At 33.9% G+C, this 26,916-nt stretch overlaps 2 protein-coding genes across 2 annotated transcripts in view; both read left to right on the top strand.

Annotated features, from left to right (window-relative positions):
* The window catches only part of LOC126773000 (high-affinity choline transporter 1), a 107,604-nt gene extending 94,738 nt beyond the window's left edge, over positions 1 to 12,866 (top strand). The window contains exon 11 of the transcript XR_007669706.1: positions 12,852 to 12,866. The gene's annotated coding sequence lies outside the window, so the exon portion shown is untranslated. The remainder of the gene's footprint in view (positions 1 to 12,851) is intronic.
* LOC126772999 (vesicular acetylcholine transporter) overlaps positions 1 to 17,427 on the top strand; it is a 30,524-nt gene extending 13,097 nt beyond the window's left edge. Inside the window, exon 3 of the mRNA XM_050493605.1 lies at positions 12,280 to 17,427. Within this exon, the coding sequence (XP_050349562.1) occupies positions 12,431 to 14,239 (1,809 nt within the window). The 5' untranslated portion in view covers positions 12,280 to 12,430 and the 3' untranslated portion in view covers positions 14,240 to 17,427. The remainder of the gene's footprint in view (positions 1 to 12,279) is intronic.
* Positions 17,428 to 26,916: the final 9,489 nt, after the last annotated feature.

Below are 26,916 nucleotides of genomic sequence, written 5' to 3'. Positions count from 1 at the left end.
ATAAGGTTGAAAATGACAAGAAAGTCAAGGTTCATGTCGTTCTCAAGAGGAATGACTTCATCCGCCCCATTCCCCTGCGTTCCGTTTTACGCAGCGCAATTATTCCACGTCTATCCTGCGGCCCGTGCAAATTTAATGGTTGTAGTGGCGCTTTCCAATTAGTGCCGTATTGTGAGTAACAATTTAACAATTTATAAAGTTGAATCATAAATGAATTATTTATTGTTTAACTTTAATAATATGCAGGTTTTCTTATCAGGAATAACACATTTTTAGGTTACGAAATAAAAAACACACAAAATATATTATATTTAATTAAACCTAACTTAACATGGATTATATCAATAATTATTATTCATTGTTTATGTAACACTCAATCATCAGATGATGTTCTTACAGAAGATGATGATGTTCTTTTTTATTACATATTTTACAGGTACTTTTATCTATGGCAGCTCTCTAAATCATGGCTTAAGGAGCAGTTAAAATCTATCGCACTAAATTAAAGATTCGTAACGAGTTTTAGTAGGGCTCAAATGAACTGGATAAAAGTCTAGCCTACTTTAATAGCCATGCAGTGAACGTTTAATAAAAACACTCAGTAGTAGTATTTATGATATACAGACAGAGAAATCGATCGGCATGTCATCTATTGGGAGATTTATATAAGCTTATTTTGTTTCTTATTACGTACAATGAAATTAGTTGATATAATTAAACTTAATTAAAAAATACTCTTTAAATATGTTCAACCTTTAGATCTTTTGTGCCTTATGTGAATATTACTAACCGTAGGTATAATTATACAACAAACACACTACGTTTAATCAGGCTCCGAGCTAGAATATTAATTTTATTCAAAAATTAGATTAATTTAAACAAACGTTTCTTTACTTCATATAAAATGTATAAAGTAAGTACCAGGAAAAAAGAAAATACTTAAGTAAATAGCAGTAAAATCTAGGTCTGTTTATATTAAAGCTAAAAGCAAAGTAGATTAAATATTCTCTAAAGAGATGGAGGGCGAGGGGGAGGGGTGCGGAGGGTGTTGGCGACGGACTAATGTTAGCTTGTTATACTTAGTTGCTGAGTTAGTGAATGCTCGAGTGAAAATATTGTGTCGGTTATGTTTGGTGTTTATTTTTAGTTTAGAGTTCACGTGGATGCTTAATTATGTTAAGTTATTAGTTGAAGCGTGAATTTACTACTTACAATTAGCTCGTTGTTCTAGTGACTCGGTTAGAAGGTTCAGAAAGGATCACGAGGTTTTGTATATAGGTTTTCTTTATTAAATTTAGGCGCGCTTGGTGATAGAAATGCCTAGGGGATGAGTGTTCTATATTCGTTACCTACGAATAGATTTGAAAGACAAGGATGTTAAGAATGCCGCCGTTAAAGGCGTTGGCGATCAGTGGTAGAAAGATTAAGGCGGAACTAGTTTGTGCAGTTTCTGACCGCACTTATTAAAAGTTGTCTACAACTTTTAGGGATTTCTCTAGTTTTTACTCATCAACATCTCAAACTATTTGTGGCAAATGAAAGTTGAAATATGTTTTCACAAACGTTGTGCCACATACTAAAATGGTACCTTTGTACCTAAGTATTAGAAATGAGAAATTTCAACTGGGTACTATATATTTTCACATTTGACCTTTACTTATGTCGAGCGATTTAAATTATATAAGAAAGCAAACATCATAATACCTAAGCGTACATTATTATTATTAAATAACTTTATTGCAAGAAAAAAAAGCTTAAGACATAATGCTTGCTATATAAACATAATTACGAACTAGATTATATATTTTTTTAAAGACTGTAAGCTACGTTCATATGAAATATTAACATCTTATTTTTCCACGGAGCCACTTATATATTAATCAACAGCGTAAAGCGCTTTGGCAAGAAATTCACTTGATATTTGAAACAATATCATAATAAACATATAGACCTAAAGGCTTTGTATATCTGTAAATTCTAACAATAAGACATCTAAAATAAAAGCAAAGATAGAAAGCCAAGCGAGATACAAGCTAACATAAGGATAAAGTCGCAACTCGTTCCGCGCGCCACACTAACCTAAACCCGTCAAACGGGATTACCGTTGACTTCGCCAACTTTTCCCTCCTACATCTTTCCCCTGCTCCCCTGGGACCCTGGCGATATAATCCAGTTTTACCCATTCTCCCCTTGAAAATGGCTGAAAAAAAAGCAATTTATTCTCTCGTTTACATTTTCGTTTCCGCTGTTTGGTCTGTATTGAAAATAATCTTTTTACGTTCTGTTTTTGTTACAACTTATTCGATTTCAAAGCGCCATCAGTTATATGTATTTTAATAGCGGTTTCGAAGTTTCTTTGCGCAAAATGTTTTCTACGCCAATATTCTTATACCGTTATAAGCATATTTTTTGATAAAAAAGTGTGCAGTCTATATACGTTATTTTTTGAACGCATAGATTAAAATACATATTTTCATGTATTTTAAGTAGTTTAAGAGAGTAACTTCTGATTTCTTAGTTAGTTCTTCGCGGGATAATCTACAAATGTCCGGCAGTAACACAAAATTTTGTAAATTTATCTTTTAAAACTTCTTCTACGACTACTTGAATAAAATATTTTTGGATATTTTCCTTTTCTTGTGGTTTCGATTTATTTCCATATACAAATATTGATAGGGGATGGGAGTGTTGTGTTTTCAGAAATATATAACATACATAAGGCTATAAATTTTTCATGCATTGATAACAAATGTCGCAGTTAAAACAAAAAAGTGAAATACAAAGTACGAAGTGTACATGCTAAACAAAGCTCCGGGGCTTGCGGAATGAAAGCACTCGAAATACAAAGGGCTTGAAGCGCCCCAGCGAGACAAAGGTCAAGTGTGTTCGTGCCCTATCGCCGGTGGACCTCGTTACGAGGACGTGGACGAGCAATAATGATTCTAAAAGATTCTTATCAAGTAAAGTATGCATGATGCTTAGAGATTTACTTACGTAACGCCTTAACGACTCGCCAAATTGTGAACAACGAAAAGGTTTGCGTTTGACCTTGTTTTACTATTTAAAGAAAAGGTCATCGATAATATCTACGATGATTTGCGCAAGCGCGTGTTTGAGTCCCCGGCGGTAGCTTCGTGTTGGCCTGTTTGGGAGGTACCACCCACTCACTGGTATTCTACCGCCAAACCACAATCGTTCACATACATATTCTGTTGTAGCCCATTTTCTTTCTTTTTTTCATCTGAGCTAAACATATAACACATTTCGAATTAATTACATAATTTCAACTATATAATACATATATTTTAACATTGTAGGTAGTATGAGTACGCTTGTAAGGCGGCTCCGTAGGTGGCGAGGGAAGCTGTCAACAGCAGGTCGAGAGGTGAAAGAACAATCGAGACCCCCTTCGGTTAACATCGTGTCAAAATCTCTCAAACTGTTTGGAGTATCCGTGCCAGAGATTAATATCACGTTTATATTCAGTTTGTTTCATACGAAAATTATTTTGATAATTATTTACCAAAATGTTCAACTTTTTAATACTCATTTTTGGAAGGCGAGTAAATGAGATATCTGTTTAAGAGGTGGTCTCACCTTCGCTCTTAGAAACTGGCGCCGCAAGAAGTATAAGCCTTTTCCTATATCGTCAATGTCAAAAATGACAAATCACTATCATCAATAGGGTTAAAGATACTTATACCTTGTGTAACTGCACTCGCTGTGACACTTGTGAGACCAGAAATCATCAATAAGGACTTTGATTTTTGGCGCTATATTACTGTTAGATTAATACGCGACATACGTCACCCACGCCTACGCATCACGTAACGCTTCTGTTTTATTATTGGCTTTTGATCTCAAATCCAAGACATTATTATGACTTCGTTTATGGTCGTCGTCGTTGTGAGTTGTTTCCGAACACTTTTCCTAAAACATGGTCACTGCTTACTCTACTAGAACCGAGTCGTGTATTACCGTTGCTTATTCAATTGTTAAATTTAATTGAAAAGCTCAAATTTTGAACCAATGATGTTTTGTAGAATCGTAGTATTGTGTTGTGCATAAAAATACCCATAAATTGCGAGTAGCTATTATGCCAGCACAATAAAGCTTAACGAATAAAAAAAATTAACTTCACTAATTATTAACGGGAACTCGACAGAAAAAGCCTTTTAAAAAATTCACGACGTATTCTCTGCAAAATTCTGTCTGCAATTCTGTGTTATAACGTATTTATTCGAGAGTTGACCCTTACCTTTGTGTAAATAAGATTGAAAATCGCGTAAAATTGTTAGTTAAATTTAAACCTTATCTTGATCGGAATAGAGTCGAAATAGTGGTAAAGTGTTGTTGCGTGTTTGAAGGTCACTCCCCTCCTGCGGGACAGTACACCCTCGTGAATTACCTCGCCCTAGCTTACCTGCCCTTTGAAGACGCCGACTGTACACCCGCAGGGCACCGAAACGTAGAGAACCAAAAACAGTAATTAATAATACAACGTAGTTAAATGTATTCTTTCGAGGATGTGATTTTCGCCTAACATAAAACTACGAGTATAGTTGGTTATGTATTTGCATCGTTTACATTGTGGCTGTTGACATGTCTATTGAAGAGTCCCATGATTCTTTGTCGATTACGTTGTCAAGACAATAATAATATTTCTATTTTTTTCTGTAATTTACCGTATCAGGCATTAAGATGAAAACAGTTTTATGAGAATTACTGGTAGTAGTATTACTGGTGGTAGAGCTTTTTGAAAGCTCGTCTGGGTAGGTACCACCCACTCATCATATATTCTACAGCAAAACAGCAGTACTCGGTATTGTTGTGTTCCGGTTTGAAGGGTCAGTGAGTCAGTGTAATTACAGGCACAAGGGACATAACATCTTATAGTTCCCAAGGTTGGTGGCGCATTGGTGATGTAAGCGATGGTTAACATTTCTTACAATGCCAATGTTTATGGGCGTAGGACCACTTACCATCAGGTGGCCTATATGCTCGTCCACCTTCCTATTCTATAAAAAAAATAGATGTACTGGAGAGTTTTGAATTACGTTTGTTGGAGTTATGTTCGTTAAGTAAAAACAATATTATAACGAGCTAAGCGATCTGTCCCCCCTTTTATATTTCTAAAACTGATTTAAATAGCAAAATGTAAACGGTAATATGAAATAATGTAATATCATACAATGTGTAACGTATAAATATGCTGTATATCTTATATGTCGGCTTTGAAACTATAACCGATCATAATATTATTCTAGTGGTAGTAACAGCTTGTTAATGTCCCACTGCTAGGCTAAGGCCTCCTCTCCCTTTTGAGGAGAAGGTTTGGAGCTTATTCCACCACGCTGCTCCAATGCGGGTTGGTAGAATACACATGTGGCATAATTTCAATGAAATTAGAAACATGCAGGTTTCCTTACAATGTTTTCCTTCACCGTCAAGCACGAGATGAATTATAATCACAAATTAAGCACATGAAAATTCAGTGGTGCTTGCCCGTACTTGAACCCAAGATCGTCGGTTAAGATTCACGTGTTCTAACCACTAGGCCATCTCGGCATAATATTATGAGAGACCTATATCAAACAAGACAAAGGATTTAAAAAAACTGACCTCTTTAAATAATTGTATCATATGAAGTAGCGCCTTTAGTAACCTGCGTCTGTACTCAGCAGGGTGTGTTGTAGAAATTGCAATTTCATTCGATTTTAATACGTCTGTTTACCTCCGATATAATCCCGTTAGCGAGGGAGGCGCGCTCTAGGGGGCGACGGCGAGTGTAATTATTTATATTCACATCACGCACCGCAGTGTTTTAGAGTTTTGACGGCAATGAGATGATCGCGTTTGATAATGTTTTTACAAAGAGGTATTCATATTTTGCTGTTTCGTAGTAGTAAAATAAAACGAAAGTGTGAACTAAATCATTTGTAAACATAAATAATTATGCAGTTTTTATCTCATTACGAGTATGAATCAGAACAACGGAAACATTAAAGGACATTCAAGGAAAAAAAATGTGCTTTTACTTTTTTGATTAGATACAACATTTGAAAATATATTCTATTTTTAACTTTGAACTGAATTTACTAACAAAATGAAATAAAAGGTCAGCAATTTTGCTTTATACCTCTTTTAAGATGATCGCCTTGCGAATGAAACAATTCCCTTTAAAAATTGAAAGTTAACAAATGATTGACAACAAAATAAACGAAGTTCTTTTACCTATTTTTTTTAGGTTACGAATTTATTTTTTTCGAACCGTTAATACACGAATAAAGTTTATATAAATTTATAAATTGAATACTTAAAAAAAGCAACGTTTTTTAAATCTAAGCTTTTATTCTTATCGAATTTTTTATTTATTTGTATAATTATTCCATATAAATGTTTTGTTATATAATTAGAGTTAAAGTTCGAGCGTTTGAGTATCATTCCTCAGCAAACGGGCTTCCATCCCTTTGTAATCCGAACCGTGAATTGTAATTACAAGTGTACTCCTGCCGAGTGTGTAGTCTAAACGTTACGCGAGAAGTTTCGTGTGTATCAGAATTTCGAGAGTATTTATTATTGATTTGAACGCTCGAATAGAACGTACTTAAAGGAATGAGACGGAACGTATCCTTAATTATTCATACGCAAAGACGCGATGGATATGTATGAACTTTATTCGAGAAGTTCTTTCAACTTTTGAATTGTCATTTTACAGTATTATATTAAATGTAAAGTCACCACCCGGATCGGAATGTTTTTACCTACGAATACTCAATGGACTTAGTGGTTCTTTTTTTCCACCATTTAATGACATGTTATATACGTGTTATTAAAATACAACTATGTCTGAAAATCAACAATATACATGGTGTGTTATGTAAAATTAATTATTCGATAAACCGATGATCGTGGGTTCAAACCGGGCAAGCACCACTGAATTTTCATGTGCTTAATTTGTGTTTATAATTCATCTCGGTGCTCGGCGGTGGAGGAAAACATCGTGAGGAAACCTGCATGTGTCTAATTTCATTGAAATTATGCCACATGTGTATTCTACCAACCTGCATTGGAGCAGCGAAGTGTAATAAGCTCCAAACCTTCTCCTCTAAAGGGAGATGAGGCCTTAGCCCAGTAGTGGGACATTAACAGGCTGTTACTGTATATTTCTATATGTTCGAGTAAATAAATGTCATGACCATGATTCAAACACGCCACACTTGCCCTTACAATACGACGTCTAATTTTCTCTAACCCCGGCAACATCGATCGTCACGCGATATTCCAGTATTTTCGATGTAACCTTTGTTTTACTGCGCTAGTTTTAATTTATAGTCTACGTTTGCTATAAATTGGTAACTCAAGTTTCAAATACGAATATATATAGCCTTAATGAATATGGATTGGTTTATATGAACAGTGGATAATTTAATCAATCAGATATCATTAAATCCAACCGTTAATATTATATTGGATTCATTAGTTTTTTTTTTTTCTAGTTAACAAATTCTTCAATCTCGACTTATGTCACTGCGATGTCCAAGTTACCACAAAGCATAGAATGAAGAAGATGGTGACACTCACCAACAGTTTGTTTGCTCGATACTTTTGCCCTTTCGCAACAATTATATTTTTAATAATAATATTTTATACGTTAAAATCTTTCGGAGTAAATTATTTGAATTATATTGAAAGTCGCATCAAAATCGATGCTATAATTTAGAAGAGGTAAACAAACGAACACACGAAGAGCGACGTGATATAAATATTGTTTTTCATATAATCGCATATTTTAATTATAATTAGAAACTTAATAATAAAACATTATTATTATGATTTTAACGTTAAAGTTTAAAAGGACTTTGATTAGGGACTTAATTTGCAAAAATAATTAATTCGTGTTGTTTAAATTTAAGCTTCAAAGATGTTTTGAGTGTTATCCATTTTATATATATATACAATAAAATATGAAAGATATAATAATGTCCTCCAGACCGATTTCGGCCTCGGCGGCCAATCTCAAGAGAGATTAGCTAACTACGTAGGAGATATTATAGTGCACAAGTGTGTGCGCAAACACAAATGCACTCTCTATTCTCTAACTCTCATAATCTGATGAGATGGCAATCTGACACGACCGGAATGAGTTCAAGTGTAGGACCAACGGCTTTACGTGCTTTCCGAGGCACGGGAGTGTACACTTTCAATTACCAGACTTCGGGCTGCTACTGAGAATTTTCTGACAGAAAAACCCAATAACTTTTTATTGGCCCGACCTGGGAATTGAACCCAGGACCTCCGGGTCTGCGGCCTTACCAAACATTAAATTACATTACATTACACTAGACCAACGAGGCAGTCAAGATATATAACGTGAAAGATATATAATAAATGAATATATATAACAATGTACATAGGTGGGTTTTAACCGAGATCATATGTGGATATATATAATTCAATACAGATATTTTCATAGAGAACATTTTTATACTATCACTCTGTTGTAACTCCATGCAACATTTATTGGTATATACACAGACAGGATACTTTGGTCAGGTTATGTTAGTAAAGTATAATATAAGTATTTTGTATTATTATTTTATATTATATTCAGTAGGTCCAGTTTAGATTTCCATAAGGTTGATATTTCGCGTAATATATTGTTCGCTGACTCGCCGCCGGCTACGAGCGCCCTCCAGTCGACGACACTTGACCTGTTCCGCTGTCTTTGAATGTGGCAGATGCTCAGAAATATATTCTGTATATTTCAACCTTATTTATAATAATATGTAAAATATATTTAACTTCTTGCTATATTTGTATTACACTATTTGATAATAATATATTTAATACTTAGTAAAATCAATGCAATAGCTAGTAACTATTTATTCTTGCTGGATGTTTAAAAACTTACGCAAAATGTCTGTCTAATTTAAATATCTCACTACAGACTAAAGTCTTGAGGTGAAGGCTTATTTCACCACGTTCCTCCATAACCATGATCTTCTTAGCTTTTATATAGTTCTTCAGGCCTCAAAAGCTTGGTTGGTGGATATACAGAGTCAGCTCAACAATTACTTCAATCTCATGCAGTTTCAATTACGACATTTACTTTTAAAAAAGGGAGTATAGACCAAACAGTACGTGGAAAATGATACACGGCTTGTAATCTGCTTGCTACCTTCAGTTAGAATATCCGCGTTGTTTACACAACGAACTAACTATAAGTAAAGAAGTATTTACAAGAGTCGATTTGCTTACAAAATATTACTCGTATAATAATTTCGTTGTTCGAAGTTCTCTTCCAATAAAAAAACTAGTTTATATTAGTTATTTTGCTACAAAAGCTATATTTTTATATAATTCCAACGTTATAATTATTTTTAGCCATGACCCGCTTACTTGAAGCAGCGATCGCGTGACGTGTTCAAAGATTCGATTTTAGATAGTCAAAACGAACCTAACTCGATTTCGACTCATTCTAATTTCACTTGTATATTTCTGATACTAACAATATATTAATGGTAAGGGTAAACAAAGTGGTTCTTAAATTATGAATAGTAACGTATATTTTATTTTAATATAATAAATATTTGATTATACCACAGATTTTGTTTATTAAATAAATCAATCTCCCCAGTATATCTTCCCAGTAGTAGAGGCCTCCGAATTCACTCTTTCCGCTCCTTCCGTGGTTTTGCCGTCCCATCAGACCATGAAGTGGTATTAGGTACTTGTGTTTGTATATATGTATCTCTTGTAACTGCTTAGTTCTTGAAATTACTCGCCACAGTCGAAACTCGGTCAAGAGAACTTGTTGCATATTCATATCATATGAAAATTAACGAATGAATTTCAATACGAGCCGATGGTTTTATATTAAATCCACCTTGTAAAATAACGAATCAAAAGTGCTTGAATAAAGTATATTTTCATGTGATTTGTAATACGCCTTAATGTTCTTGTAAGTATACTAACATTCATATTCGAGTAATAACAAATAATTATATTTCCCCTCGAACTAAGCGTTAATATTGTGTTCAGAGTGGGAACGATAATCGAATGAGCGTGTGATTCTCACATACCAGGCGTCTGACATTGAGTAGATGAAAAAATGTTTATTTTGTTTTATTTATTTGGATCTCCAACAGTTGTACATAACACGCTTTACATTAAATTAAAACTAACTATGCACAACCGATTACAGGGGAACACATCATTCCCAAATACAATTACAAAAAGAGGTAAAAAAATAAACAAATAAAAATAAAATAAAAACAGAAATAAGAAATATTTAAATAAAAAACAAAAACAGCAACAAAAGGTAGTAACTAATTAAATTTTAAAACAAATTTTCCTAATAAAGAAAACCTCAGCTTTATTAAGCCCCAGAACCTATATATATACTAGCCCGAAACACTTCAGCCGTTCATGATATATGTGATTAACATTTCTTAGATATTTCGGTGTTTGACGATGTTTCAAAAAACGCATATAATAGACTACTCTGTTCAAAAGCGTTTAAATTTGCATCAGTTTTTTTTTAAATAAATCGCAAATCGTGCGAATTTTTCGTAAAGCGCAATTTATTCTTACGATGTCGACAACATCAATAGTCCCGTAAGTTTCATTGAGCGTGAAAAACCTGCGCTCCCTTCCTTGTTAACATTTTTCTTCATTGAAATTCTTTGTCCGTACGCTTTGGGATTCTATCCTCTTTAGGGATGTTCCTTTTCGAGAGGCAGGATACTTCACTGTAAGGCTTCATAAAATTGATGTCAGGATAAACTATTATTGGCAAAGTATGGTTTCTATTCACAAGGGGAACACATAATTATGAAAATAAATAAAATGCATAACTCTATGTAGTTATTAATATGCACTATATTTTTAATGACGAACATACAATAGTGAAAGGAAGCGTACAAATCGTACATTATTTATTTATTGTTGACTTATTTATCATTTCTTGTTTAGTAGAGATTTATAAAATTATATTATTTAATTATAAGTTTAAACAGGTTTAAATGAGAGTAGGTAAATTTGTAAAAATAATCTAATGATCTTAAGATGATCAAACGAAATATTGAAACGATTTTATAAAAAAGTGATTTGTCAATGAAACGAAAAAGATCCGTTGCCGTGAATAGGAAACGAGGCAAGCGCCCTTTGTACTTATAACGAGGTTGCCTGACTCCGACGGTTGACGACGTAAATTGGATTTTGGCGAAACAAGTCGTTACCATCGTTCCAGACACTGTTTGTGGGGAATTTTTTGCAAATAAGTCATCAAAGTGTTGTCTAACTAAATTGTTAAATATATTTAATTCTATTAATATATTTAATTCTATTAGTAAACCTGTAATATGACAGTTGCAGGACAAACTTCTCAAAAAATTTGCATCTTACTTTATTTATTTAAGGATACACGCTTCGCCGAATTTATATAAATAAAATATTATTTTTTTCATTTGCTTTTCATCACCTTATTATATTTACCAAAAATGATATAAATGTACAATTATGTCAAAATAAAACTCACAATAAGTAAAAAACGCATGAAATATTATTCGACATCATGGAGTAAAAATATCTAATATATATCTAATAGATCTTCAAGGTATAATTGAAATAACCTAACGTTTTGCTAGAGAATTTAGTCAAAAATGTTTTTTATATAAAATTTCAAATACATCTTTAAAAATTAACAGCCTTACTCAAATAAATAATAATAAAAAACGTTGTTTAGCGGGTATTTACTTAAATACCAATCTCTCTCTTTATCTTATTATTGATTCGAAAGAAGGTCTTCATGTACTAAATAGCACGTAAAATTTAATAAAAGCTTGTTAAATATAAGAAACCCTTAAGAAAAACATGTTTAGTCGAAGTACCAAAATAAAAAAAATCCACAACCACATTCAATTGCAAAATTTGACCCTTACATACAAAAAAGTAACGTCAAATTATTCTAACGAAGAAAGGAACGGCGTAGCAAAAAATCTTTGGATATATTAAAATATATTAAAGCGTATTCAATTAATATTGCTTACTTATTTTAAGTCTTCATACTCGTAGTATTGTATTCAAAAGGACTCTGAATCGTCTTTGCCAGTTGCAGATTATTTAATATAATACACATCTGGGATAGAGGAACCATGTCAACCAACAGAAACAAAGATCGATCAAATTCCTTTTGAAAGCAAACGCCCTTCTCCGGGCATTCTATTACCGTGACGAGGAAATGAAACTTAAATGATCATTTCTGTCTGTTGTCAGGTTCCGAAGTCCCAATCGAGGGTTGCGGCGAAATCCATCAAATTTCAAATGATCAGTAAGCGGGAAGACATCAGAAGATAAACGGAGCGATGGTCGTAGCTTCTCAAGGCATATATATTGCTTAAGACACACTCGTTGAAAAGAAATCAAGATGGCGGAGGGTCCCCAAACGATATGGCAGAAAATCGACAGTTCCACGATCCCCGTTGTGAACCTCGAGGTTCGGGAGGTCCGCGAGATACTATGGGAGAAGATAAAGGAACCTACCTCTCAGAGAAAGATCATTTTAGTCATAGTGTCCATAGCCCTTCTACTAGACAACATGCTGTATATGGTTATCGTGCCGATTATACCAGATTACTTACGTTACATCGGTGCGTGGGGCGAGGCCGGATATGACCATGTTGTAACTCTGCCGCCCTACAAGGAAGGTAACAGAACCATAATACCGACTAAAATCATCCCAGCCTCTCATGAAGGGCAGGATTCCGCGACAGGAGTTCTCTTCGCTTCAAAGGCGATAGTGCAACTGATGATAAATCCATTTTCCGGTGCCTTAATCGATCGCATAGGATATGACATACCCATGATGATTGGGCTTATAATAATGTTTCTGTCTACATCGATATTCGCCTGCGGACGGAGTTATAGCATGTTGTTCTTTGCGAGAAGTCTTCAAGGAGTTGGATCTGCTTTTGCTGACACTTCTGGATTGGCAATGATAGCTGACAGATTCACTGAGGAAAACGAACGTTCGAAAGCGCTCGGTATCGCTTTAGCGTTTATCAGTTTTGGATGTCTCGTCGCACCGCCTTTTGGTGGAGCATTATATCAATTCGCAGGAAAAGAAGTACCTTTCCTTATTCTTGCGTTAATATCACTTATGGACGGATTTATGCTACTACTTGTAATGAAACCGTTAAAAACTCAAATGAAAGAAGCCTCTGAGCCGAAACCTGCTAGCACACCTATTTGGAGACTCCTTATGGATCCATACATCGCTGTGTGTGCTGGGGCTCTAATGATGTCTAACGTCGCATTAGCGTTTTTAGAACCGACTATCTCGCTCTGGATGGAGGACAATCTAACAAAGGATAATTGGAAGATAGGTATGATTTGGTTACCTGCGTTCTTCCCTCACGTTCTCGGCGTCGTGATAACGGTGAAAATGGCGAAGAAATACCCACAGCAACAATGGTTGATGGCAGCTGGAGGTTTAGCGTTGGAAGGGTTGTGCTGCTTCATTATTCCATTCGCAAATTCGTACAAGATGTTGATGATACCAATATGCGGTATATGCTTCGGCATAGCCCTTATTGACACGGCCTTACTACCGACTCTTGGCTATCTCGTAGATGTTCGATACTCGTCTGTTTATGGAAGCATCTATGCCATTGCTGATATATCATATTCCTTTGCCTACGCTGTTGGACCGATCATAGCTGGAGAAGTTGTCGAAGCAATAGGATTCACCGCACTGAATCTTTTCATAGCATTCAGTAATCTACTTTATGCTCCTGTTTTGATGTATCTCAGGCATATTTATGACTTCAAGCCATTTGAAAATGAAGCGAATATTCTGATGGCTGACCCACCTGACAAGGAATATCAAACTTACAGCATGCAAGATCAAAGACCGGTAAACGGTGAATTCAAAAATCACTTGGAGTATACCAGCGTGCCGGGCGATGGTGACTCGGTGCAAGAGTCCAACGTCGACCAGTCGAGGTATGACTATCAAGAAGGGTATCAAAATTATTCCCAGGGCTATGATCAGCAAGGCTTTCAACAAGAAGCATACAGCCAGCCACGTCAGTTGCCAGCGCAACCACAGCCAGCACCGAGCAATCCGTTCAGGGCTCCAGGAGCTGCATCTGCACCAGCTCCAGCTCCAGCACCAACGCCGGCACCTGCCCCAACACCAAATCCAATCAGGAACCCCTTCCGACAAGGCTTCTAGATCTATTTAGTAATGTTGTCTATATTTTTGAACCTACTTGTTGTGTATTTATAAATGTCTCATATAGTTGATAACTTCGATCACTGAGCCGCGCCCAACTGGCGGCAATGTTTAACCTTTGATTAGATGTCTATAACCTTACTGTGCTCGTAATTATCTCTACTGTAGTGTGTCTGCGCTGCCCACGAGATGACGTCATCGTGTCTTAGATACTTTTAATTACATGTTTTACTTACGTAAAATGTGTACGGAAAATATGAAGTAATTTTGTCGGCAGCCAGAGTTCTTGTTGATCTTGAATTGTTCAAAAGTAATTGTTGCATCTTATAATATTTAGTACTAAAGAGCCAATGAGGTTCCACTTTATAATCTTTCCTTATTTTTTAAAGATTAAGATATACTGAAGGATGAAGTGACTGCAGCGCAGCTAAACGTATTTAAATAAACTATTGATGTGGTATTGTATACACGTTATATCAGATTATTAAAAGCTATTCAAATGCATATTCTCGAAGCAATTTAAGACAAATTTAGAAGTATTTATATGTAGCTTAGATCATAGAATTAAAGATTAAAAATCATGCAAGAACGTTAATCGTTTAGAAATAGATGTAAAGAGGTCTAACTATTTGTAAATTTTAAATGACACTTGCATCTATTAGTGATTATAATTTAAGATATATATAAGACATTATTTGGACACGTATGTTTTTGTTGTACACAGAGATTGTTCATGCTTTCTTTGAGAGACTGAGAGATTGTAAAATTCGTTTTTTGTCGTTTTTTTAAGGAAAGCAAGAATTATTTGTAGTTTAATTTAATAGAATTGTTTTTTTTTACGAATTTAATTATGCATTTAAAGATTGAAGTCAAATCGTGACATTGCATAATAATAAGATAATTAACAGAATCGAATTGTCAGATTTCATTTCTATAGTGTCAAAATATATATAGAAAACTACATCGTTTGACAAGTATAATAAATACTTCGAGATTGACTTTAATTGAATTCGTAAAAATAACGTTTCAACGAAGATATAACGTTATAACTTTAAATATTAGTCATATACTTGAATGTCTACTGTCTAGTGCTTGTAGCAATGTCGGTGTTATACATATATATATCGCTATCAATTCGTATTTAACATAATCAATTATAATATCAATTAGAGGTTTAAGATCAACTTGTGATAAAGTTGCAACCAAGGTAACGAAACATATCAGAATCTTTTGATTCACCTAGACTAAGTCGTAGTATTGTAAGTATTTGTCTCTTATTGTACTGTAGATGTGTGCTGGTTTTAGGCGCGTAATATATCGGTGTATTGTTTAGCTGTAGCGTGTCAACTTTGAAGAGCATTGAGGTCATTCGGTGGGTCAAAGAGTTCCTATGTGCAAATTAAGAGACGAGTGCTATGGTGTATTATTACTGTACGAAAATTTGTGCGTTAACGTGTCTGATCAAGGTCGTAAATATATAAGTACGTGAAAATATAAAAAAAAAACTCTCTTGGAAAGTAAAAAAATGCAATAATTATGCAATTTAATCAGATATTCATATATATAAATATAAGACATAAATATAAGACTGTTCTCAAACATATCATCTTATTATCGAAATCAAATAACAATATAGATTAATGAAAATTGTAGAACTCCCACCGCAATGACCTGACAAAAATATACACAACTCTGTTATAAATGATACAAAATAAAAAAAAATTACTATTTAATTGTACAAGAAAATGTGACGAGCCCGACATGTCAATTGAAAGTGTGTAAAGTAAAGAGATTGGAGATGTGAAGGTATTTATTTAAATTAAAGACTTACAATGCTTTTGACAACTTTATCAATTGTGAAATAATAGGAAGTGCAATTTCATGAACAACTAGCTCGTTGTGCGTTGCAATGCCTCGCGAAAAGACTTGCGAGAGTTTCAGTAACGATTGCACAAAAATTTCAATTCAATTGAATGATTCATGTGTAAACACATTAAATACGAACCCAAACGGGCGACATTTTTTATTTATGAGGTTTCTAAACGAATAAGTAAATAAGAATGAAAGTTTTAGAGATGCCATCCGGTCAGTGACAGAACTATCGATCTGACGTTATGTAAGCAAGCTTTTAGACATGATATCGTAACGAACATGCAAGAGTTGGCGAGGTATATGGATACATTCCAAATTTTTTAATTCACAATTGAAAAAGTAGTCGATTTTTATTTTGCGATTTAATTTTATGGCAAGCGAAGATGTGTCTGCCTCGTGGAGGTATCGGTAGCCTGCAAAGTACAGTAGTGTTCGTGGGGACGGTTCAGAGCACATTCTTTTAATACGCACGAATGTGTCGCTCCCGACCTTTGTGTAATATACAGTTGCAATTTTTGCATCAAACGCCATTACACAATTTATATATTTTTGAACTTATGCAGCGCCATACAGACGTTATATTTATTATTTAAAATTATATATTTTATTAATAAGGTCATACTGTAAAGTAAAATTTGGTCTAAGCACAAACGGTGGTATAATCATATACATACTTTATGATTCCAAAAAAGTTCGATGGCTGGTGCAATTATTTATATGGTTTGTGAAAATGTACATTTCCGTCGGGGGCTTATTATATTGTAAGGTGTTTTTGCTAATTATAAAGTTTAAGGGATAAATTATCGATATGATCACATTTCCGATCAGATATGGTTTAATCGTAAATTAAGTCAATTTCGTGTTAAATTCTCCCGAAATTCAATTACTTAGTAGAGTATCAGCGCTGTGTGGGGCTTGCTGTTAGATGCTCGTGGTATCGTGGGTTTTTATTACACAATAGTGAAAAAAAAATCATTCGAAAATTATTCAGTCTAATTTTCATATATCATTTTAAATTATATTTAATAAATTAATTTAAATCCACGATGTTACGATTTTATCGTGTTGCGCTATTAAAATTTAACTCAATGAAGTATTTTAAATTATCTCTAACGGTAGAGGTTATATCAAAGAGGAGTAACATCGCATACATATCACTAGGGTAAGATTATACATTATCTGTGCATTTTATATGTGTGTATTTATACGTGTGTACTTATATATATTTGGATTGTATATTTAAATGACTTATTCCTATAACGCACACGTAGATAAGCTATTAATGCAAATAAGAACAGAGGAATTCGTTATGTTATTATTTTTAGAGTATATATTTTAAATGAATTCTAATATTTAATTAGGTGTTCGTTATTTGCGCACTTATATTATTTAAACACAAATTTATTTGAAGTCCATATAAATACATATCTAAAAAAAAATTTAAAATAAAAAATGTTATATTATATATAAAACTTACACATCTGTGAATTTGTCAAGCAAGTAATTTATTTATATTTTTCATTTTTTGTCTTTTATTATCTATACATTATATCTTTTATCTACTACGTACGTAGATATTTTACCATTTATATTTTATAGTTTGTATGTATGTATGTATGTATGTATGTATGTATGTATGTGTGTATATATATGCATGTGTGTGTGTGTGTGTGTGATAAGATATATGCTTGTATGAATCAGATTTGTAATTCCATTGAAATGTAACTGCAAATATTCAATAACAATTTGGTTAGTGGATGTATTATCAAATTCGTATATAAAATGCTTAAATATTTTATTTTCTTCTCAAGATAACAACAATTATTTATAAAAACTTATTGTTTTCTAAACTGTTGGAAAGATAAGTAAAATATAGTATGTCTTCTGGAATGTATCCATGTACTGTTTGTATGTATGTATGTGCTTGCAGTTACTATTTCGACCTAGATCGACACCCGTCCGCTAGCTCTATGTCTTTCTTACTAAAGCTACGTTTCATCTTTCTCCTAAATCCATTCTAAAAATTATCTAGTCTAATCTAATCACTAGGCGTAGATTATACGTCACCTACTTTTAGTCAAAACTCTCTTGTCTTCTCTACTTTCGATCCCGTATCATTAATATCGTGAATTTTAATATTAATTTTAGTTTTAAATTAAAATTCTTCAATGCATGTACGACCAACTAAATATTGTTTTGAAATGAACGATTGGTTGACCGTACCTTTCTGTATTTCCCGTGTGTGTGAATCCTGAGTGCGATAAAATGCAAACGAGGTGTGTTTGCGTTTACGTCGTTGGGGACTTTTAAAACTTTAATCTTCGTATGAATGTGTTGATATAGGAAATAAAACTATTCGTTATTTAATTAGTCACATTTTAAATTTCGATATAATGAATTTGTGATAGAATATGCGAATATATAGTTTTTAAAGGAGGCCATGCAAATAATAAATCATTCAAGTTATTATATGTATTGCGTAAATTTACTATGTAATCGTTTTAAAACATCACCCGAATGTACTATTATAATGTTGTTCTGTTTATAAATAACTAATAAATAAGTATAAAATAATTTATTTTCGTTTAAAAAAATATTAAATGTCTGGTATTGTCTAAATTTAAATGATTCTTTGTCGAAATATATGTTGAATTAAACTATGTTATGTTTAAAAATTAACTGCTTATATATAAATGTTGTTTAGCGGGCCATTAGTTAAACAATGCTGTGTCTTCTTCTTTCTATTGTTGAATCAGTGAAGATAGAGAGAGCAACAAGTACACGCTAAACAAGATTTATAAGTGAGATTGTCCTTGTGATTTCTTATCCTTAGCGTGATTTGAAATTAATATATTAACTTTTTTAGTAATAAGTACGTCAATCGTTTAAAATTACTGTATATATTTAGCGTAGCTTCGGTAGCTTTAGTAAAATATTATAAATTACAATTACAGTCGCTTACAAAGTTAGATGCGTTAAATATAAATATGCACTTAAACGATGTTTAAACTTAGTTTAATTTCGATTAAGGGAACAGTGAGTAAGTTATGTCTATATTACCAAGGGTTTGTTTCGTTGATCCGTGACAAGCTTTCTTAGATTTGTTAGTCACATACAAAATTTTTATTACTTAGATGTCACTTAAATTGTGAATTAAAATATTGCAAGATTATCACTCGAGAAACCTTTGAATCACGATAAGTATCTTAGTGAATCTGCAACTAAGTAATACAGTCATAACTATAGTAATATAAACGCTAATCGTAACCTTCAATATCTTAATTACTTAATGTATAATTACATATAATCATGCATATTAGACACGTCTGTTATGTGATTAGAAGTCTCTAGCCGATTGCTGTATAAATAATTTAGCATCTTAACTATATTATGTATATCTTAATATATATGTACTAGTAGCAATAAACATGTAAACGTATTAATTATACACGCCATTTCAGTCGATACTTAGTATTTGGACTGGAAATCACGTGTATAATTAGAATTTATTGAAATTGCCTGTCTAATATATTCTTGAAATTAGATTTTTAAAATTATATAAATAGGAGGCTTCATTGACAAGCACATGTTACTGGCAAAGGCTTGAAATATCAAAAACTATTGGAAAACAAATGTTACGAAATTGTTAAGCTAATCTCGCTCGTTATTCTGTAGGAATAGAGCATAATCTAGTATGTTTGATTCGTGTTTGTCAATGCAAGCAGCCGGTAGTGTAATTCGTTAGTTTAACCAGTTAATACACTAATCGGATATTCTATCTAGTTGTATGTAACGTGATCAAAAATTATTCAGTGATCGAATATACTTGTTACATCAAATTTTGCTCGTTTTAATTGTCAACGTCACCTCTATAATTACTATTATTTTAACAAATCAAAGCAAAACAAATCTAAATATACTCGGTATGTAGATTCTGCAATAATATTAATTGATTGGTAAAGTTAAAACAGACCTGCGGAGTTTTTAGTTGTAGAACAATCTGCAAATGCATATAAAATATAAAAATAAAATTAATCAGTTGATATTACTTCTTGAATACACTACATACAATTTTGTTCTATTCGATATTTTTTATTTTTTTTTTATTTTTAATAGTATAGGAAGGCTGACGAACATATGGGCCACCTGATGGTAAGTGGTCATATTGGCATTGTAAGAAATGTTAACCATCGCTTACATCACCAATGCGCCACTAACCTTGGGAACTAAGATGTTATGTCCCTTGTGCCTGTAATTACACTGGCTCACTCACCCTTCAAACCGGAACACAACAATACCTAGTACTCCTGTTTTGCGGTAGAATATCTAATGAGTGGGTGGTACCTACCCAGACGAGCTTACACAAAGCTCTACCACCAGTTATTATTTGACATATGTTATTATTTGACATAATTATGTTTATAGAAATCCTTTTACGGGTATAAATGTGCAAGCAAAGGACTTTGTCGTCGTAAATCTCATTCACTTATTATGTATAAACGTAACTCACGTCTATGGAAATGAGTTTTTTTAATTATTATTATTTATTATGAAATAACTACAGACTAAGCTCCCGTATTAAACTTAATTGTTATTTTTTATTTGCTCGCGATACAAAATAATAACAAAGCTATTGTTTCTAGGAGATTAATGTTTATAAGAATTATATTCAATTAATATTAGGTCCTTACATATGAAATTGGCGTTTTGTACGGAAGGAATAAAAAGTCATTTTTTTTTTGTAAAATATATTTAATTAATCAAAGTATGCACCGTTGTTATCTATGTACTTTTGCCATCTCATAGGTAGTTCATGATCAATGAACCTTTACTAAAAAAATCATGGGGGAAAAAATGGGAATCTGTTGGAGCAAGGTCCGGGGAGTACGGTGGATTTCGCAGACATTCCAATTGTAGCTCACCTAACTTAGTGGTTGTTTGTTGTGCAGTGTTTGGTCTTGCGTTGTCGTGAAGCAGATTAGAGCAATTGACCGATCTCGGTTGCTTAGCAGCTAGTTCTTCCTTTATGATTTGCAGTTGCTGACAATAGATATCTGCCGTAATCGTTTGGTCAGATTTTAGAAAGCTGTAGTGAACGACAATGGCGCTGGTCAACCAAACACTCACAAGTAACTTTTTCTGAGTAAATTTTCGTTTAGGGCAGGATTTGGCTGGGTCTCCAGGGTTCAGCCATTGCGACGAGCGCTTCCGATTATCGTACAGTATCCACTTTTCATCACAAGTAATGATTAGATTAAAAATCCCTTCATTATTGTGTCGGTTGAGCAAAGTAACACAGCAGTCGACGCGTGTTTGCAAGTTCGATTAACTCAATTCATGAGGTACCCATCGTTCAAGTTTTTTTACTTTCCCGATTTGCTTCAAGTGGATTAATACAGATTTATCACTTACCCCGAAGCCTGCAGGTATCTCTGAAGTGCTTTGTGATGGATCCGCTTCCACAATAGCCTTTAATTCTTCATTTTCCACTTTGGTCTCCGGCCGTCCACGGGTTTGGTTCTGACGGTCGAAATTTCCAGAACGAAAACGTTGAAACCAAAAACGTACCGTACTTTCTTTTGCGACACCAGCGCCGTACACATCATTGATACTTCGAGCTGTTTCTGCAGCACTGGTGCCACGGTAGAACTCGTACTCGTAAATATACCGATATTTCATGTTTTCCATTGTGCGGTAATAAGTGACGCCAAAGAAAAAAATAATGCGAAAAAACAAATGAATGACTGTCTTCAAAACTCAAATGTACCAGCTAAATGAATTTATAAATTTAAATTTGGAACTCTTAGAGGAGATATTTCAGATCAAAGTGTATGTACCAGTACGACAAAACGCTAATTTCATATGTAAGGACCTAATAGTATGAACTCTTGAGTATTACAAAATTATCCAAAATGCGACCATGACCAGTCCGGAGTGTGGTAGTTGGCCGTGATACACTCGGGACTGACCTCGTAAAGCGACCTCGTTAGACGATGGTCTTGTCCCTATGATCTAATCTCTTCCATGTATTGGAACGTGATCATCAACTATGTGATTGAGAAAATATAGAGTACATATGTGTTTGCGCTTACAATTATTTATTGATCTAGATCGAGAGTCGCGCTTCATTTGAAACTAAAGAAACAGAAGTTTATTCAAGTGGTGATCGTCGTTTGTTATTTCCTATGTCAAAGCGCAAATATTGATTTAAATCAGCCAAATTGTAACTTTGTTTGGCGGGAGATTAGTTAAACAATGCTGAGTCTTCTTCTTTCGAATGTAAAATCAATAATGAAAGAAAGAGATAAATAGAGTGTTTAACTGAACAGCCACTAAGCAACGCTTAAAAGTAAGGCTGTTAGTAATCAAAGGCTTGTGCATTCATTAGTGTTACAATATTGCCTGCACCGATTGGCCGCCGATTTCCATTGCTTAATTTTGACAGGTCGATACAAACCTATTTGAAATTATTCATAGTTCTTAACACCAAATTAAATATCCTTCGCAATCGATGCAAATTAACCTATTAGGTACATCGATTTTATTCGTTTTTAGGGAAACTTCAACTCTATGTTGATTTTCTTAGGGTATAATTTGTATAAATGTAAAAGCTCTTTTAACTGAAAACCTCTTTTAGAAAATTGAACATTAAATTGTATACCTTTAAGAACAGTTTTCTTTGACTAATGTTTTAATTAGAGGGAATATAATTGAATTTGAGCTCTATAGTATTGGTTTAAGGCTTAAATTTGATTAAGACGATTTGATATTTGAAGATCGGACAGGATAGGGTGCGGTGATGTTTTTGATAGTAATTAGTCTAATTGGAGGGCGCTACGTGTTATTCTGTGGGTAACATTCTTTAGTTAATATTGTTATTTGATAAAATAATTTGTCGGAGAAATATCATATGTTGCTTTGTAACAATTTATTGGAACTTTTTTCTTTATGTCTCGTTGGAAGAAGTATCAGGAAGAAATACGATTACGGCTAGATTTTTGAGTTCCTTATATTATTAATAGAACATAAATCTCTCAAAGAGCAATGACAGTCTCTAGTGTTAGAGTTGTAAGAAATACCGTTTGAAATTTAGTCCACCACGCTCAGCCCCTCGAGTCAATGTTCTGACATCTGATATTAGGCAAATAAAATTTCAGTGGTGTTCCCCTGGATTCGAAGCCACATTCTTTTTTTTTTTTTTTTATAGAAAAGGAAGGCGGACGAGCATATGGGCCACCTGATGGTAAGTGGTCACCAACGCTCTTAGACATTGGCATTGTAAGAAATGTCAACCATCGCTTACATATCCAATGCGCCACCAACCTTGGGAACTAAGATTTTATGTCCCTTGTGCCTGTAATTACACTGGCTCACTCACCCTTAAAACCGGAACACAACAATATCAAGTATTGCTGTTTTGCGGTAGAATATCTGATGAGTGGGATATTCGGTATAAGATAAAATAAAGGGTGAATAAAGCATTTTAAAAAACATGATCGACGCGGTAACAACAGCGGGACAGATGTAAACCATAGAAATTGATGTTTATTGAATGCGCCAATAGCACAATGCGCCAATTTCACATGAACAATGCGTAAATAATTTCCAGCAGCTATAACTAATGGCTTGATTTGTAATTCAAAACAGTATCTCAATAGACAATATAACGCTTACATCGCTATTCAAGCGATAATTACATCGTTTTGAAATCTTTAGAAAAACTTTTATGAATTGAAATAAATTTCGTACATTTTTTAAGGTAATTGAAGTTAAACAAACACTAAACTCCCCTGCGCTCCGTCCTTAGCAAATAGAATCCTTTGAGGGCGCCATCGATCCCTCTTGACTGCTTGCTTTTATATTAATTGAAATGTACCGATATATGCTGAAGAGTTCAAGTACCAATTGGTTAGATAATTGGGAACAGAACGAAAATAAACCACGGAATTGTAATTTTATACGAGCGACATATTAATTTCGTTTTTCTTTCTATATATTATATGATCACTTCTATCATTTATCGCCAATTACGTGAAGTTTCCACTGAGATGAACCGACTAGAAACCAAAGTTCGTGACTGAAGCGCCATCTAACACCGATCCAAAACAAAGTGCATTGTATAAGAACCTTCATATGATAAATATGTATCAACTTTCACAGTAATCGGTCAAATGGTAGCAAATTAATCTATATATTTGACTGCCTCGTTGGTCTAGTAGCTTGCTGTAAGAACGCAGCCCCGGAGGTTCTGGGTTCAATTCCCAGGTCAGGCCAATAAAAAAAGTTATTTTGTTTTTCTGTCAGAAAATTGTCAGTAGTAGCCTGGAGTCTGGAAGTGTGTATACTCCCGTGCCTCGGAAAGCACATAAAGTCGTTGGTCCTGCGCTTGAACACTTTCCGGTCGGGTCGGATTGCCGTCCCATCGGATTATGAGAGCTAGGGAGCACAGAGTGCACCTGTGTTAGCGCACACACTTGTTCATTATAATATGTCCTGCGCAGTTGGCCAATCTCTCTTGAGATTGGCCGCCGTGGCCGAAATCGGTCTAGAGGACCTTAAATATATTTGATACGAACATCACTATTTCTATATAATCAATAATTAATTCCAGAGCTTTAATATCATGTACATACTCTACTATCAATTAATTTAAATATAAATGGTAAAAATATATTTACTCAAAACGGTTATTCGTTTAAATAAGGCATTCTTAAATTCGAATATAATGAGAGGTGGGCTTCGGAGGACCATGAAAATTTAACAAGCATCCACCCCGAGCTGTGAGCCATAAAATATTTAAACCTCCATAAAAGCGTAATAGCCGTCGGGGGCAAAGGGCCGCGTCGTCGATCGACGAAATTTGTACCTTTTGTTTTGAAACTAAAATAGACTATCCTCAACATACATAACATTGTCTGAGATTGTTTAGCAAACGAAGTCACGGGATAAAGGGCTAAAGGGCTGCCTGATTGTTTGTTTGTTTGTTCCGTTGCTAGCCTGGAGATCACAGGTTTTTTTAGATAACCCCCAAGGATTAAGATCAATTACAAACACAAATTAAGCGCACAAAATTCACTGGTTCTAGCTCGAGTTTGAACTTAGCAACTTCGGTTAACATTCACATGTTTTAACCACTATATTTTAGTTAATTATCTATTAAAAATTAACACATTTATATACCTATCATAATTACATTTCTATGTTTGTGGTTAGTCGTAGCGCGCGTAGCTATAACTACGTCGTAGCTCGTTTGTTGTGTATTACACTCAGATGGGATGCCAGCAAAGTTATACAAAACAAATAAAAATGCCCAGACAATCATTTAATTTCATATTTTATAAATATTTGTTATAAGTGGGATAACGTATCAGTAATAAAAAAAGAGATTCTACATCTGAGTTTATTTACACAATTTAGTAGTAAATACATACATTTCATTTCAAAACAGCTTACAGTAGCTTGTAAACCTAAAATATATTTTTAGTAAAAAATAAAGTTGTTTGTAATCTGAGCAGGTTCCGTAGTTAGCGGTCCCTCGTTAGGGCGACGTCACGTGCGACGCTTCTAATTACCCACTAACTTAGTTTTGCACTTATTAGCGCGGCTCCGCTTTCAACGAGATAAATTCATACACTAGAACCAGGAGAAACGAATAGCTTTTTAACTAATAATATTCTCATATTACCATTTAAATAACGTATCAGTAGAGCTAATCTTTAAAACGTAGAAACGTAATGTTTATGCTACAAAGGCGAATTGCAACATGTTCCTCGCAATATTCTAAGTTAATTATAGATACATAGTATTCGGTCATGAATGTAAAGCTTATACACCCAAGTGGGCGTCAAGAGGGCTTAAATAAAAAAAAGATAATATTAAATTGCTATAATTAATGAATACTAAAAAAAACAACTTATTTCATATATCAAAGATTCTGAGAAAACCGGAAGTTGGTTTCTTTACAAAACATTCTATTAAGCTTAGTTATATAAGTAATGTATGTTAAGCAATATATATATATATATATATATAAATCAAATCAATCAATCATCAGCTTTTCGTAATCCACTGCTGGACATAGGCCTCTCCCAAGGTGCGCCAAAGCTCCCGATCCTCCGCCTTCCGCATCCAGTCGGGTCCTGCCACCTTCTTAAGGTCATCGGCAGATTGTGCAGAAGACCGAAGAGTACAATCAGCCGCTGTGTATGGCTTTTGTGGATTACGAGAAAGCCTTTGACTCCATCGAAACCTGGGCAGAAATATATATAAATAAATAAGTATTATTAGTACAAACTGTGTCGAAATATAACGGTTTGTCTATAGCATTAAATGCAATAAAGATTGAGGTATATGTGTCGACGACACACCTGCTCGATCGATCCGCGCACCTGCGTCGTCATAGCGACGACCCGCCCGAGAACGCAACTACACTACAAGCGGAAGCGATAGCGTTTCGCACGAATTGAAATGAGAAAATATAGTTTGACATTTCTAATGTATTTTAAATAAATATTATATAAACACCTACATCTCTCTTTCAGTCGTCATTGATTTGACATTCGAAAGAAAAAGACAGCGTTGTTTAACTAATCAGCGCTTAAACAAAGTTTATAGGATAAAACAAACCAATTATTACATTTCAATTATTTCCGTAAAATCATACTTATGTATTCATAATTTTAAGTAAAGTTATTGATTCCTGCTTACTATAATTCATATCATAATTCGTTTTACTTGCGGATAGTAGAAGGAATAATTAAAGTAAATAATAATTAAAGTTTAAATTTTTATTAAAACGCTCGTAT

The sequence above is a fragment of the Nymphalis io genome, chromosome 13, assembly GCF_905147045.1.
Source record: "Nymphalis io chromosome 13, ilAglIoxx1.1, whole genome shotgun sequence".
Classification (NCBI taxonomy): Eukaryota; Metazoa; Arthropoda; class Insecta; order Lepidoptera; family Nymphalidae; genus Nymphalis; species Nymphalis io.
This window is presented reverse-complemented; position numbering and strand designations above follow the sequence as displayed.